The 14,936-nt window shown below is 38.8% G+C and overlaps 1 protein-coding gene across 1 annotated transcript in view; it reads left to right on the forward strand.

Annotated features, from left to right (window-relative positions):
• The first annotated feature begins 3,299 nt into the window (after positions 1-3,299).
• LOC114653900 (clavesin-1) overlaps positions 3,300-14,936 on the forward strand; it is a 182,807-nt gene continuing 171,170 nt past the window's right edge. Inside the window, exon 1 of the mRNA XM_028804452.2 lies at positions 3,300-3,880. Within this exon, the coding sequence (XP_028660285.1) occupies positions 3,492-3,880 (389 nt within the window). The 5' untranslated portion in view covers positions 3,300-3,491. The remainder of the gene's footprint in view (positions 3,881-14,936) is intronic.

Genomic DNA, 14,936 nt, shown 5'->3' on the forward strand with positions numbered 1-14,936 from the left:
CAAAGGAGCGTAATGAGCTGAATAGTCTCCTCCTGTTTGTCAGACTTCTTATGTTCTTATTTAAAATGCTAACAGCATCAACAGTTGTTCCACTGTTTGTAATATGACATTAGAGTTAGAAAATATAGTTGTGAACTGTTTCATTAAGTGTAGTTTAGTGTAAACTGTTTTAGTTTAATGCAGTGTGGAATGACATTGAGAAATGCTTGTCTGTGTTTGTTTGGCTTACAATGTACGCATACGCCTCACTTTGCACACTGCAATGATGGAAATGCACAGCACACACCATGCAAATAACATGCATCACTTACAGGGACCATAAAACCAAATTAAAGTAACATGCTACAGTGGAATCCCATAATGGTGTACGATCGAGGCCAACATGTTTTAAGCACCCATAGAGAATGGGCAAAGTTTAAGGGGTGGCAAAAAAGGAACTATGCAATTCTTAAATAAAGGTTATTTTTTCCTCATTTTTATAAGACCACCGTTCATGTAAATATGTTAATAATTAATTAATTTGGTGTATGGTGACACAGTGGTAGCGCTGCCGCCTCTTAGTTAGGAGCCTTGCGATGATTCACCGGTGTGGGTTTGCTCCGGTCTTCTCTCACAGTCCAGAGACATGCAGGTTTGGCAGATTGGCGATGCCAAGTCATCCCCTGATATGTGTGTGTGTGTTCACCCTGTGATGGGCTGGCACTCTGTCCAGGATTGCCGGTGCCCATTTCTTGCTTGCCCTAAATCAGAGGGCATTGAACTCCAGTCCTGGAGTGTCACAGTGGCTGCTGGTTTTCATTCTGGCCATCTTCTTCATTAGTGACCATTTTTTGCTGCTAATTAACTTATTTTGCCTTAGTTTTAATTAACTTGACTCATGCCTCTTTGTTGTTTCTTTTTTATTAATAATAATAATGAGACACAAAACAAGTCGCCACATGACCAGCTCATCTGTGCCCTTCACACAATATCTGAAAATAAGGAAAAGTGAGGGTATCAGTAAGGTTGATCTCTCAGGTCACCAAAACATTTTGACCGTGGTCTTAGAAAAACCAGAAAATCAACAGTTATGGAAATGTCTGCTGTGGCAGAATGAGAGCAGCAACAATGGAATTAAATAACGAGTTTAATTAACAGCAACAAGTGGCTTCTCATTAAGAAACTGGTTGGAGTGAAATTGGCTGGAGTTTGATGTTCCAATTTAGCTGGTCATCTGTCGGCTCGGTTCACATCGCATTTCTGTTTGGCTACCATTTAGTGAAGAACAAATTTATTCAGAGGACTGAGTCTTTAAAAACAGGCATGTTAAAATGAAGGGAAAAGGAATTAACTAGCAGTGAAAACCGAGCACGGATTAGTAAAAGGGTTAGAATGAAAACCCGCAGCCATTGCAGCCGTCCAGGCCCAGAGTTCGTCACCTCTGGTTTAAAGGAAGGATGGATGGATCAATGAATACTTTAATCCATCCTGCCCAAAGCATCTCTCACTCGCACATCACCTAGCCTTAAAACAGACAGAAATACTCCACAATTTTCGATCACAGATTAGCTTGCGAGAGGTTATTTCAAGTGGTATATTTTGTCCGCAGTATTTTCCTCTTTTATATGTTTTATAGACTCTACTGTCGGCAAACAGATCCTCACTACTCAGATCGAGTGATTGAAGTGGGACTGCATGTGTGCCTGATGCTTATGCCTGCCTGAAGTATGATGATCTGAACAAATCTCCACCACACATCACCTTGACAAAATATATAAAAAGCAAAACAAATAAATAAGAGAAAACGCTCCAGCCTTCAACCTTCAGTTAACTAAGTCGCACCCGAATGCTATGCTGTGAGTGCATTTTGTTATTACCTTAAAAAGTGCTTATTATTCCACAATTAAAACCTAAAAAGCATTTTTTCAGTCATTTAGATATCTTAATGATATTTGTGTACTTTTTTTGTAATTTTGAACATTTAAATGTTAATGTGAGATTTACTTCATATTGTAAATTGATATTGTGAACAATGGAACGCATTTGAGATGTGATGTGATTATGTAGCAGTAAAAAATGCAGTCATTGTTATGGTTTGTCTGCCACCCCACCAGGAGTGAACCTGCAGACAGACAATCCAATGCCCCAGCCCCACACGCAGATTAGCATTTCTACTTACCCAACACATCACTGAATTTGTGATTAGGGAAAGAAGGGCCGCTGAATGTATTGTAAAGCTAAACTGCTACGACAAAATTTAACTCAATTATAAAAAATAATAGCAGTGCTTGTTGCCTATTACAGTGCAGCTACGAGCTCCCAAAACACAATCTTTATTTGATATGCTTTGGTTTCAAGCAATGTCACAAATCTTTACCAGCTGTTCTTTGTGATCTTGCACTTTCTGTAAAATGTAGAATAGCATAAATGCATGAAGGGCTTACTGCAGTTAACCATTTTCATAATGTTGTCCTTTATCTTAAAACGATGAGACTTTGTAACAGTGTTGCAGAATAAACGGAATTTCATTTATTCATGGTAAAACAAAAGAAAAAATAAAGTGCATTGCCGAAATAACTTTCTGTTCTTAAAAAACAACCCATAATTTACAAATAGGTTGTTTGTAAGAAAAATTTTAAAAAAGCATGTAAGGTACAACCACACGATGTCAACTCGTTTACTAAATTTGCTATCTTAGTCAATGCATTTTAAGATAGAGAGAAAAACCTTTAGTCAGAAATTCATCTCATTCATTTCAACTCTGATCACATTCAACAAGAATAAGCGGACCTTCATCCATCCATTTTCACACGCCCCTTTTTCTCAAGGCCATGGTCCTGTACGCATTGTGTATTATGCAGTGAAATCTTGTGTTTTTTTTTGTGCTGCTTCATACAATGAATCATTTAACAACATAAGCTTAGAGTCCGTTCACTTTCAGATAGTGCTAATGTCACTGTAAAGTCACAATGAATGAAATGAAATGGATCAAAGCATTATCTAAACGCACCGACACTCACTATATAGTATTAGGTAACTGAGTCGCCGTGTTATTGTTTCAGCAAAATGTTATTTTTGTCATCCTACTGAGAAATGCAATTGTGAAGAAGAAGCAGAGTTCAGTGCAAGGAACAAAAGGCACGCAAATAAATAATCTTGTAGAGAAAGGCATTTGGTGAAAGTCCATTCCATTCATCTTCAAAAAGGTCACCTCTCTTTGCAGCCAGGTCACCTCCTTAAAGTAAAATGCAAATTGACAAATGAATGAATCTGTCTTCATCTACTCAAGCTTAATGCATATGTCTCCTTTTTACAGACATGTAAGAAACGGTTATCACATAGACACTAATTGGAAAAGGACAGCCATTGTTGGCATTTCTCACTGACAGCCATCTGGCCTGAGTTTCTTCGACAATGTCCAGAACCTTAATCACTGGAGGGTTTACACAATACAAATAAGGCATTTGCTGCTTCCCATTCACAGTAACAATTGGATTGATCATTTCAAAAAAATGACCCATTTACAAGCTGGTCTTCGTCCTGAGACCATAGAGAAAGCTCGCTTGGAACTAAATGAAAATCCAGACACCTTGCATCAGGATATCCAACAAGTCAGAGACATGATTATCACAAGACCTGACATTGGCTTTCTGCGGACAGACGATGCTTTCATTTTGAGGTTCCTTAGAGCAAGAAAATTTAATCAGCTGGAGACATTCAAGTTGCTGGCCCAGTATTTTCAATATCGTCAGCAGAATTTGGACATGTTCAAAAGCTTTAAAGCAGACAACCCTGGCATCAAACGGGCGCTGATGGATGGTTTTCCTGGAGTGTTGGAAAATCTTGATCAGTATGGCAGAAAAATTCTGATCCTCTTCGCTTCAAACTGGGACCAGAGTAGGTAAATGTATATTCTGTGTTTATATGATGTTTATAAAGAATGACTGATTGCTTTGTGTCTAAAAACATCAATTTGTGCATGCATTTAACTGCATCCATCTGTCCATTCATTCATTTTCTGATCCTTTCCTAATTAGAAATCTGTTCCTGAATGATTACAAATTCAGTGGTCTGAACAGGAGAACGCAGATACAATCTGGACAGCTATTAGCATAGATAGATAGATAGATAGATAGATAGATAGATAGATAGATAGATAGATAGATAGATAGATAGATAGATAGATAGATAGATAGATAGATATGTAAGGCACTATATAATAGATAGATAGATAGATAGATAGATAGATATGTAAGGCACTATAAGATAGATAGATAGATAGATAGATAGATAGATAGATAGATAGATAGATAGATAGATAGATAGATATGTAAGGCACTATATAATAGATAGATAGATAGATAGATAGATAGATAGATAGATAGATATGTAAGGCACTATATGATAGATAGATAGATAGATAGATAGATAGATAGATAGATAGATTAGATAGATAGATAGATAGATAGATAGATAGATATGTAAGGCACTATATAATAGATAGATAGATAGATAGATAGATAGATAGATAGATAGATAGATAGATAGATAGATAGATATGTAAGGCACTATATAATAGATAGATAGATAGATATGTAAGGCACTATATAATAGATAGATAGATAGATATGTAAGGCACTATATAATAGATAGATAGATAGATAGATAGATAGATAGATAGATAGATAGATAGATAGATAGATGTATATGTAAGGAACTATATAATAGATAGATAGATAGATAGATAGATAGATAGATAGATAGATAGATAGATAGATAGATAGATAGATAGATGTATATGTAAGGAACTATATAATAGATAGATAGATAGATAGATAGATAGATAGATAGATAGATAGATAGATAGATAGATAGATAGATATGTAAGGCACTATATAATAGATAGATAGATAGATATGTAAGGCACTATATAATAGATAGATAGATAGATAGATAGATAGATAGATAGATAGATAGATAGATAGATAGATAGATAGATAGATAGATAGACTTTTATTGACCTCCTTGTGGAGATTCACACTACAATTGTAGTGCAAAACTTTAAAAACATTGCAAACTAATATACAAGTATAAGGCGTAGACACAACATGCTCAGTATATATTTAATATACAAAGACCCATAAAGAAATATTGTACATGTTCTAATAAAATGTAGTTAGAAAAAGTATTCACACCCTTGGACTTTTTCACATTTTATTGTTTTATAACAGGGGTCCTCAATCACAGTCCTGGAGGGCCGCAGTGGCTGCAGGTTTTTGTTCTAATCTGGTTGCTTAATTAGAAAGCAATTCTTGCCAATAATTTAATTTCATGGCTTGCTAGTGCTTTAACTCTGCTATGGCAGGTCATTCTCATATCCTGGATTTTCTTCCCCTTTCTAAGGATATCATCCAAATGATGAGTAATTCTCAGTCCTTCACTTTTTTCTCTTCACTTTCCTTCCAAGTATATAATTAAAAGCAATAGTGCGTTATAAATACACACAGGTGTAAATGGTGACAAGCTAAATGGAGAAATGCTGCTCTCTTTTGTCATTTTCATGTTATTGCTAATAAGGAGCCATTAAAAACCAAGACTACAGCTGTTTAAGACTAAATGAGTCAATAAGGGTTCAAAATCTTAACAAGCGAGACAACTAAAGTGAAGCAGAAGTGTTACTTGAGCAATAAGTGCTTCTTATTAAGCAATTGGGTTGGAGCAAAAACCTGCAGCCATTGCGGCCCTCCAGGACTGTGATTGAGGACCCCTGTTCTGTAACATTGAATCACCATGGATTTCATTTGGTTATTTTGACACTGATTAACAGAAAAATACTCTTTAATATCAAAGTGAAAACAGATCTCTACATGCTGGTCTAAATTTATTTCAAATATATAATTTAGAATAATTAATTGCATACAGTAAGTATTCAAGTCAGTATTTAGTGGATGCACTTCTGTCAGCCGTGACAGCCTTGAGTCTGTGTGCACAGGTCTGTATCAGATTTGCACTTTTAGACACAGCCATTTTTTTCGTTCTTCTTTGTAAAGCAGCTCAAGCTCTGTCAGATTGCATGGAGGCTGTGAGTGAACAGCCTTTCTCCAGCCACAAATTCTCAACCAGATTGAGATCTGGACTCTGACTCAACCACTCCAGGACATTCATATTGTAGTCTTTATGCCATTCTTATGTAGCTTTAGTTTTGTGCTTGGGGTTTGTTGTTTGATGGAAATCCAATCTTCTCCTAAGGTGCAGGTTTCTTACAGACTGCATCAGGTTTTCCTCCATGATTTTCTGTATTTTGTTGCGTTCATTTTATCCTTTACACTGAAAAGCCTTCTGGGTCCTGATGCACAGAAGCATCTCCACACCATGGTGTGTTTATGATAATGTACTGCATAGTATTCAAACATGGTGTTTAGTGTAATGGCCAAAAGCTCAGTTTTAGTTTCATAAGAGCCCAGAGACTTCTTCTTACTGACTTCAAAGTCTCCCATGTACCTTCTGGAAAACGCTAGCTGAGAGGTGCATATGCATTTGTCTTTTTCATGTCCCATCAAGGTATGGCTGGTGAAGCATCAGTTGTTGTCTACACTGTCTCTCCAACCTCGGACTCCGTAGCTTGTCACTCCCTTAGAGTTCTCATAGGTCTCTGGGTGACTTCTCTCACTATTATTCTTCTTTCATGATTGGTAAGTTTTTATGAACGGCCTGTTCTCAGCAGAGTTTCAACTATGTTGTATTGTTTCCATTTCTTAATGATTGATTTAACTGTTCTTCAAATGACATTGAGTGACTTGCATATTTTCTTGTCTCCATTCCTGACTGGTGCTTTTCAATCACTTTTTCTCAGAGTTGTTTAGAGTGTTCTTTTGTCTTCATTGTGCATGTTAGACCACCATACTGACTCATCACAAGTTGGACCTCCCAGATAAGGGGAGGCATTTATATGACAATCAATTGAAACCCCAGACAAGTGATCTCCATTGAACTATGTGACTTCTAAACCTTCATCAGTAATGATTTAGATGTTTTATATTAATGGGGGTGAACACATATTTATATTTTTAAGTAATTTAGATCAGGTCTGTTTTCACTTTTACATTAAAGAATCTTTTTCTGTTGATCAGATCAGGTCAGGTCAGGTTGGGGAGCATGCTCTGGTACAGCATGTTGCCGTACCCACCACACGACAACACAACTCAAGATCCCAGTTGGCAACCCCCCCAGACAGAAACATGATCCAGTCCCACCCTCTGGAAATGACCATTTATCTGCTGCAGCCAGGTGTTACGTGGGTGCTTTTGTCCCACCACTCACGTCCTCAGCAATGAGGATCCTGTGAGCCGGATCACCATCAGGGAATTGCGCCACATGGCCATAGTGCCGTAACTCACGTTCCCTCACAATGCAGGTAATGTTCCTCATTCGGGACTACGTGAACAACCGCTTGTTTGACATAACATCAAATCAGCGGCACCCAAGGATTCTCCATCCTGGGCATGATGTTAAATTTTACACGGCCCTGCAAGTAGTCCTCCAGCTTGTAGGGAAAACTTGGGGGTTGGTGGCAGGATTGGCACTCCAGCCACCATAAAAATTTCCTTCAGTTCCGAAACGGCAGACAGGACTCCATTCTCCTCTCAACAGGTGCAGCTCTGCTGCAGCTATCCATAGGAGGGCTGTTCGCATTATGAAGGGGATGGGGAAAAGCCTTCAGAAGCCTCATCCCCGGAAGAGTCGAAACCACCGCAGAGCCAATGGGTTCAGGTCTCTTGGGAATACGAACTGGTGTGGTGCTGAGGTGTCCCAATTTGAGGTGGCCCATCCGGGTAGTCACGTGGAACGTCTTGTCTCTCTGGCATGATGATCATCTTCTGCTGATCAATGTTAAAAAATTCAAATCAAATCCACTGTGATTCAATGCTGTAGAACAATAATGTAATGAATACTTTTTATAGGCACCCAATGTCTGTTTTGACGTGATAGCATGAAGACTGTCACAGCGAGGGACATATTATATTACTGTATATTATATTGTCTGAAGGCCATGGAGAAAAGACCCCCAGTAGGGTGCCCCCATGCTGAAATGAGCCACTGGCTAAAGGTGCTTCAGCTCAATGTGACCAGCAGCACTCTTGGTTCTCTGCCACTGATAAGAGCCCAGGATCAGTCCTGTAATAAATTATTTTATTGAGGCGTCTCAACCACTCACAGATACAGCATATACAGAATCAAAGCATGCAGATATACAGTGATATACTCTGCAATTGTATCTCATGGCATAATAATGTAATGATCTCCTGGGCAGCATAACATTTTAGTGCTGCATAGTCTACTGGATAATTTACTTTACAATGACGCTTTTTATGACACTTCTTTCTCAGCAACACTCAGTCTACACACTATGACATATTAATTCTAGTGTTAATAAGTGCATAGTAAGTTGTTTTATCATATAAAAACATGTATTATTTATATAAACCTTCACAAATAACAACCCAGTAGCCTTGTTTCAGTATTATGCACTGCTATGTAACCAAGCGAGTATCTTTTGTTTGACATTTAAAATATCGGTTTATTTAGACACTGAGATATCATTTAAAATCCCCCAGAAAATATTCCAAAAAGGACAAGATTGCCAATTAGTGGAGTAAATTACACATCATGACATCAGCAAATGCTTTCTCTAAAGGACCATCTGGACTTTATTCATCGGCTGCGAGCGACCCCAGAGTTTAATATGTTCGGTGACTCATGGAGAAGTTGAGGTTTGATTAATTTATCACTTCCTGCCTGCAAACAAGCAAATGTGAAAAACCTCCTTAGATTGGATAAAAAACTAGGCTGTTATTGTTCATGGGTATAAAAATTCATTTTGTATGAGGGTCACATCCTGTAGACATTCCTGCAGATATTCATTGACATGTGCTGAACTCATTCAACAGAACTATACATAGAGAGTGTAACCGTGACAGTAATTCAATTCAATTAATTTCTATTCAGTCTGCTTTTTGTAATCTTGAAGTGGAAAATATTCTTTGGCGCCATTAGACTGTAGAAATTTAGCAACAGAAATATATATGAAACGCATGAATAGGCTAAATATTTAAGTTGCATTCTCAATTATGAGTGCGTCACCTCAGGAAGTAGATGCCACAGTAATCAATAAATTAGTCAATCTGCTGAGCAGCGGTGGAATCATCTCATCTCAGTCCAATTCAGGGCTCATGTGAATATGTAATAACCACATTAGTAAATAGTATAGTTGTTGGATTGCTTAAGAAGAAAAAACAGTGCAAGAGTGACCTTCAAGATGATAAGCACTAAAATGCAGATCAAGCCATACCAAACCTAAGCAGGCTTACAGGGGGCAGGAGCCTATCGCAGCATGCATAGGGCACAAGCAGGAAAAATTCCCTGGGCAGGGCACCAGTCTTTCACAAGAGAGCACACTCACCCACACGCACCCACCCACTAGGGCCAATTTAGCATCGGCAATTCACGCAATCTGCACGTCTTTTGGACTGTGAAAGTAAATTCATGCAACCATGTGGAGGGCCCAGGATGTGAACCCTGGATTCCTTACTGTGAGGTAGCAGCATTACCACTGTGCACTGTGCCAATGTGCCGTCTCAAACACAAAGCCGTAATGGACCATATAGAGCTCATTCTCTAAATATAGTGTGGTTGGGTGGTGGAAGGACAGACTGGGAACATTCGAAATGGTGGGACACCAACTGGGTCATCCCTTTTAATCGTCACGAGATGAAACAAGCAAAATAAACAAATGTAGCGAAACTAGCGCCAATGCACTATCCCGATCAGGGATTTCTTTCTCTTAGAGGAGTCCTCCAACGCTTATGCATGACAATAGTCATTCATTTTCTATACTTACAGTTAGGTCCATAAATATTTGGACAGAGACAACTTTTTTCTAATTTTGGTTCTGTACATTACCACAATGAATTTTAAATGAAACAAGTCAGATGCAGTTGAAGTGCAGACTTTCAGCTTTAATTCAGTGGGGTGAAAAAAACGATTGCATAAAAATGTGAGGAAACTAAAGCATTTTTTTAACACAATCTTTTCATTTCAGGGGCACAAAAGTAATTGGACAAATTAAATAACTGGAAATAAATTGTTCATTTCTAATACTTGGATGAAAACCCTTTGCTGGCAATGACAGCCTGAAGTCTTGAACTCATGGACATCACCAGATGCTGGGTTTCCTCCTATTTAATGCTCTGCCAGGCCTTTACTGCAGCAGCTTTCAGTTGCTGTTTGTTTGTGGGCCTTTCTGTCTGAAGTTTAGTCTTCAACAAGTGAAATGCATGCTCGATTGGGTTAAGATCAGGTGACTGACTTGGCCATTCAAGAACTTTCCACTTCTTTGCTTTAATAAACTCCTGGGTTGCTTTGGCTGTATGTTTTGGGTCATTGTCCATCTGTATCATGAAACGCCGCCCATTCAATTTGACTGCATTTAGCTGGATTTGAGCAGAGAGTATGTCTCTAAACACCTCAGAATTCATTCGGCTGCTTCTGTCCTGTGTCACATCATCAATAAACACTAGTGTACCAGTGCCACTGGCAGCCATGCATGCCCAAGCCATCACACTGCCTCCACCTTGTTTTACAGATGATGTGGTATGCTTTGGATAATGAGCTGTTCCACGCCTTCTCCATACTTTTTACTTGCCATCATTCTGGTGATGATCTTGGTTTCATCTGTCCAAAGAATGTTTTTCCAGAACTGTGCTTGCTTTTTTAGATGTTCTTTAGCAAAGTCCAATCTAGCCTTTCTATACTTGAGGCTTATGAGTGGCTTGCACCTTGCAGTGCACTCTCTGTATTTACTTTCATGCAGTCTTCTCTTTATGGTAGACTTGGATATCGATACGCCTACCCCCTGGAGAGTGTTGTTCACTTGGTTGGCTGTTGTGAAGGGGTTTCTCTTCACCATGGAAATGATTCTGCGATCATCCACCACTGTTGTCTTCCGTGGACGTCCAGGTCTTTTTGCGTTGCTGAGGTCACCAGTGCTTGCTTTCTTTCTCAGGATGTACCAAACTGTAGATTTTGCCACTCGTAATATTGTAGCAATTTCTCAGATGGGTTTTTTCTGTTTTCGCAGCTTAAGGATGGCTTCTTTCACCTGCATGGAGAGCTCCCTTGACCGCATGTTGTCTGTTCACAGCAAAATCTTCCACATGCAAGCACCACACCTCAAATCAACTCCAGGCCTTTTATCTGCTTAATTGTTAATGACATAACGACGGACTTGCCCACACCTGCCCATGAAATAGCCTTTGAGCTCAATTGTCCAATTACTTTTGAGCCCCTGAAATGAAGGGATTGTGTTAAAAAAATGCTTTAGTTGCCTCACATTTTTATGCAATCGTTTTGTTCACCCCACTGAATTAAAGCTGAAAGTCTGCACTTCAACTGCATCTGAGTTGTTTCATTTAAAATTCATTGTGGTAATGTACAGAACCAAAATTAGAAAAAAGTTGTCTCTGTCCAAATATTTATGGACCTAACTGTATTTTGTCCTGATGCAATGTTGTGAAGAACAGAGCCATTCCTAGCAACATTGGGGGGAAGGCAGGAATTATAAAAGTACACACACACACGCACACACACACGCACACACACTTCCATGCTCAATTACACAGGGCCAATTAACTGACTTTGAAAAAGAGCTATGGGGAAAGAAAGTATGCCCTTCTTTGTTGATTTTAAGTTGAATAAATAATGAAAAAGTAATATATACTATGTGCAGATTGTCAACTGATGTTAGATTTATCTAATTTTAACAGTCGGTGAAGAGTAAATTGTGTCATGTTATGTAGGCCGTATTCAAACTCTCGAAAATAATTTATAACACAATATAAGTGATTTTTATATGGAAAAAATGCTTAAGTGTGGAGTAAACTGTCAATTAAGATCAGGAGATGTGTGCAGGACATTCCCAGAAGCAAAAAACCATTCACAAAAGTGACATTAAGATTGGTTTGAAGTGAAAGGTTGTAACAAATAGAACTGTGACCGAAAATGACTGTTGCCAGCAGCTCTTTGGATTCTTTGTTTGATTTCAATGCTGGAGCCCAGACACATTTTGGAAAATCTTGAAAGTGCCTTTTTACAGATAAATGTATGAGTCTATGGGGCATCCATAAAATGCTGGACAGTAAGGGAATCTTAATTAAGAAAGAAAGAATCCAGACAGTACACAGCAAATAGTAACAGACTGAATCCTTTAGAGATGGGATGATTAGGATGATTAGTACGCGAGAGGCATTTCCTCCACAGCTTTCTTTGTAAAACGGGTTTTGTGTGATTTTGCATTGTGATTTGGCTCAGATGTTTGGTTTTGACCTCTGCTTGTTTTACGATATGTTCTCTTTCATCTCCTGGTCCTTTTGACAAATAATCTCTCTACTGGTTGCTTGTTCTGGTGGAACAGTAGGTACTCATGCAAGTGCAATAATTGGAGTGACTTGTCTAGGTCAGCCATTGTGGTAGAGGCGATACTTGAATGTTTGATCTTCTAGTCGCAAGTTTATTTAGGTTATTTAGTTACTATATAGTTAAACAATTGGAAATTACATTGCTTTGACATATGGTCTCTCTATCTTGTGCACCTTGATGCCTTTTAGCAAGGCTGAACTCACTGCGGCACCAGACATCTAACTCTGTTATGGACTCTTGTCTGCTTCTAGAAAACTCAGATGGACAGAAAGTGGGCAATGAGAAGGAACCTGGGGCTTACAATGAATTACAAAGCAAGGAGTGGGCATGTTAGTTTTTAAGTGCACACAAGCCAAACTACTGATTGATAATTAGTGCAAAGTTTTATCCACCATGGCCAGCAATGGTTGAGACCTTTGTGCACTGACCAAGTGAAATAAATGGTTCAATTCTGAGACAAATTTGAACAACCCAGCATCATTTGACCAGGATAATTTAATTCTTTTCAAATTAAATAACCTGGAAAGTGCATTCCATTGCACCGTGTAGCATTTGTGAAACTTGCACTTCTGCTGAACTGGAGTTTGATGCTGAGTATCATTTAGGAGAAGTCTTGTGGGACATTCTATAGAAAAGCAGGTTATGCCACATTGTCATACAGTGAGTCAGATTTTTCTTGTACTGATCTCTGGCAAAGCCCACTCTGATGGATGAATTCAAGTTTATCGATAAGAATAAAGACAATGAGAAGTTGCTAGAGTGTGTTGTCTGCTAGCATAATGGGTTATACTGAACAATCCAAAACACTAAGAGTCAGGCCTCGATGATAATAACTGCCTTCTTAAAAGTTATCAAAAGAGTTAGTTGGAAATACCTAAAGAAGGATAGATTATACTCTCTTGTCTTGAAGCATTGAGATTTTCTGTTTTTCACTTTGTTCATAAGAATCACTTCTATTGTCCCCCAAACATAGTTTACAAGTTTAGAAACTACATCTGCCTTAAAAAGGTTTGGAGCCCAACTGTAATACCTGTTTCGTCTCCAAAGTTTGCGAAGATCATTAATAGAATAAAGTTGAATTAATCAGTCCATTTCAAAATGTATAATCCAAACTGCACAATTAAAATGCTTTATAAAAAAGACACACAGAAAAAATAGAAGACCAGAAGATTTAACATAATGATACATGCCATAGCAGCGCCTGGCAATCAATGCTTAACTGTGCATGATAAATCACTCAGAATTAGAAAGCGTAAAGCTTGATTTATCATTAGTGTTAGATTTGACTTCTACATATACTGCCCACATAATGAGATGAATAAATAAGAAGAACAATGCACTGAGCAGTCAAAGCAGAACTAGGCAGTAGGGAACCTCTAAGGCAGCCTTGTCATTGGGTGTTTCTTTTATTATTATTACAACAAGCTGGACAGCAGGCTTATTGCAGACATACCAAGGCCAACGTTTGATCACATTTGATACAGAAATTTGTAAATGTCTTTTGATTTTTTTTTTTTGTTTTGCGAATGGCCTGTCCAACTTAGATAACGAGTGTGAAACTCTGTAGAGTCCAAACTAGCTCAAAAAGAATACATACATGTGCAGAGCCTGGTGCACTGGTGTTGAGCTCCTCAATAATCTGAATTGACAGTATGCTCTGATTGGAGACCCCTTCAAAGAAATGTGCCAGACTGCAGGGCTGAAATGGCATTCTTGATGAAGGAAAAGAGAATGATTGAGGTAGACAGAGGAAGGGAGGCCAGCGAGGTCTAAGAGAATAAGACTTTGAAGTCAGTGGGTAACTGAAACTCAAAGGAAGAAAGTGGGAAATTAAAGACCAGAAAGCCTGGAAGTTGACAGGATTGACTGCCTAACTAACGCTCAGGATATAAGAGCATAGATAACCAAGAAATGAGAGAAGAACATATTCCAATAATCTTGTTTTATTAGTTGATAAATAACTTGTCAGGTCGGGGGGGTTGATGTTTAGCTCCTGTCTCAGCAACATCAGGAGCAAGGTAGGAGCCATTGTCAAAACACCTACACTCAGATGGGGCCAATGCCAATTTAGACATTAACCTAACATGCATGCCGTAGTAGCATCAGGAGTTTGGGAGGAGATCTGGGGTATCTAAAGAAAAACTCATGTGCACACCATATATGAAATGACCGGAGGCAATATTTGAATGAAGGAGGCTAAATTGGTGAAGCAGCAGTGCCACGCACTTGCCATCTGAAATAAAACCAGTGAACAATGTAACACCACCATCCCGCCCAGACTAAGAGGTCATAGAATGAAAACTGACATAATTTGTACTTAAGGAACAAAGGAAGGCGGCACGGTGGCGCAGTGGTAGCGCTGCTGCCTCGCAGTTAGGTGACCCGGGTTCGCTTCCTGGGTCCTCCCTGCGTGGAGTTTGCATGTTCTCCCCGTGTCTGCATGGGTTTCCTCCGGGCACTCCGGTTTCCTCCCACAGTCCAAA

Source organism: Erpetoichthys calabaricus, chromosome 6 (genome assembly GCF_900747795.2).
Source record: "Erpetoichthys calabaricus chromosome 6, fErpCal1.3, whole genome shotgun sequence".
NCBI lineage: Eukaryota > Metazoa > Chordata > Cladistia > Polypteriformes > Polypteridae > Erpetoichthys > Erpetoichthys calabaricus.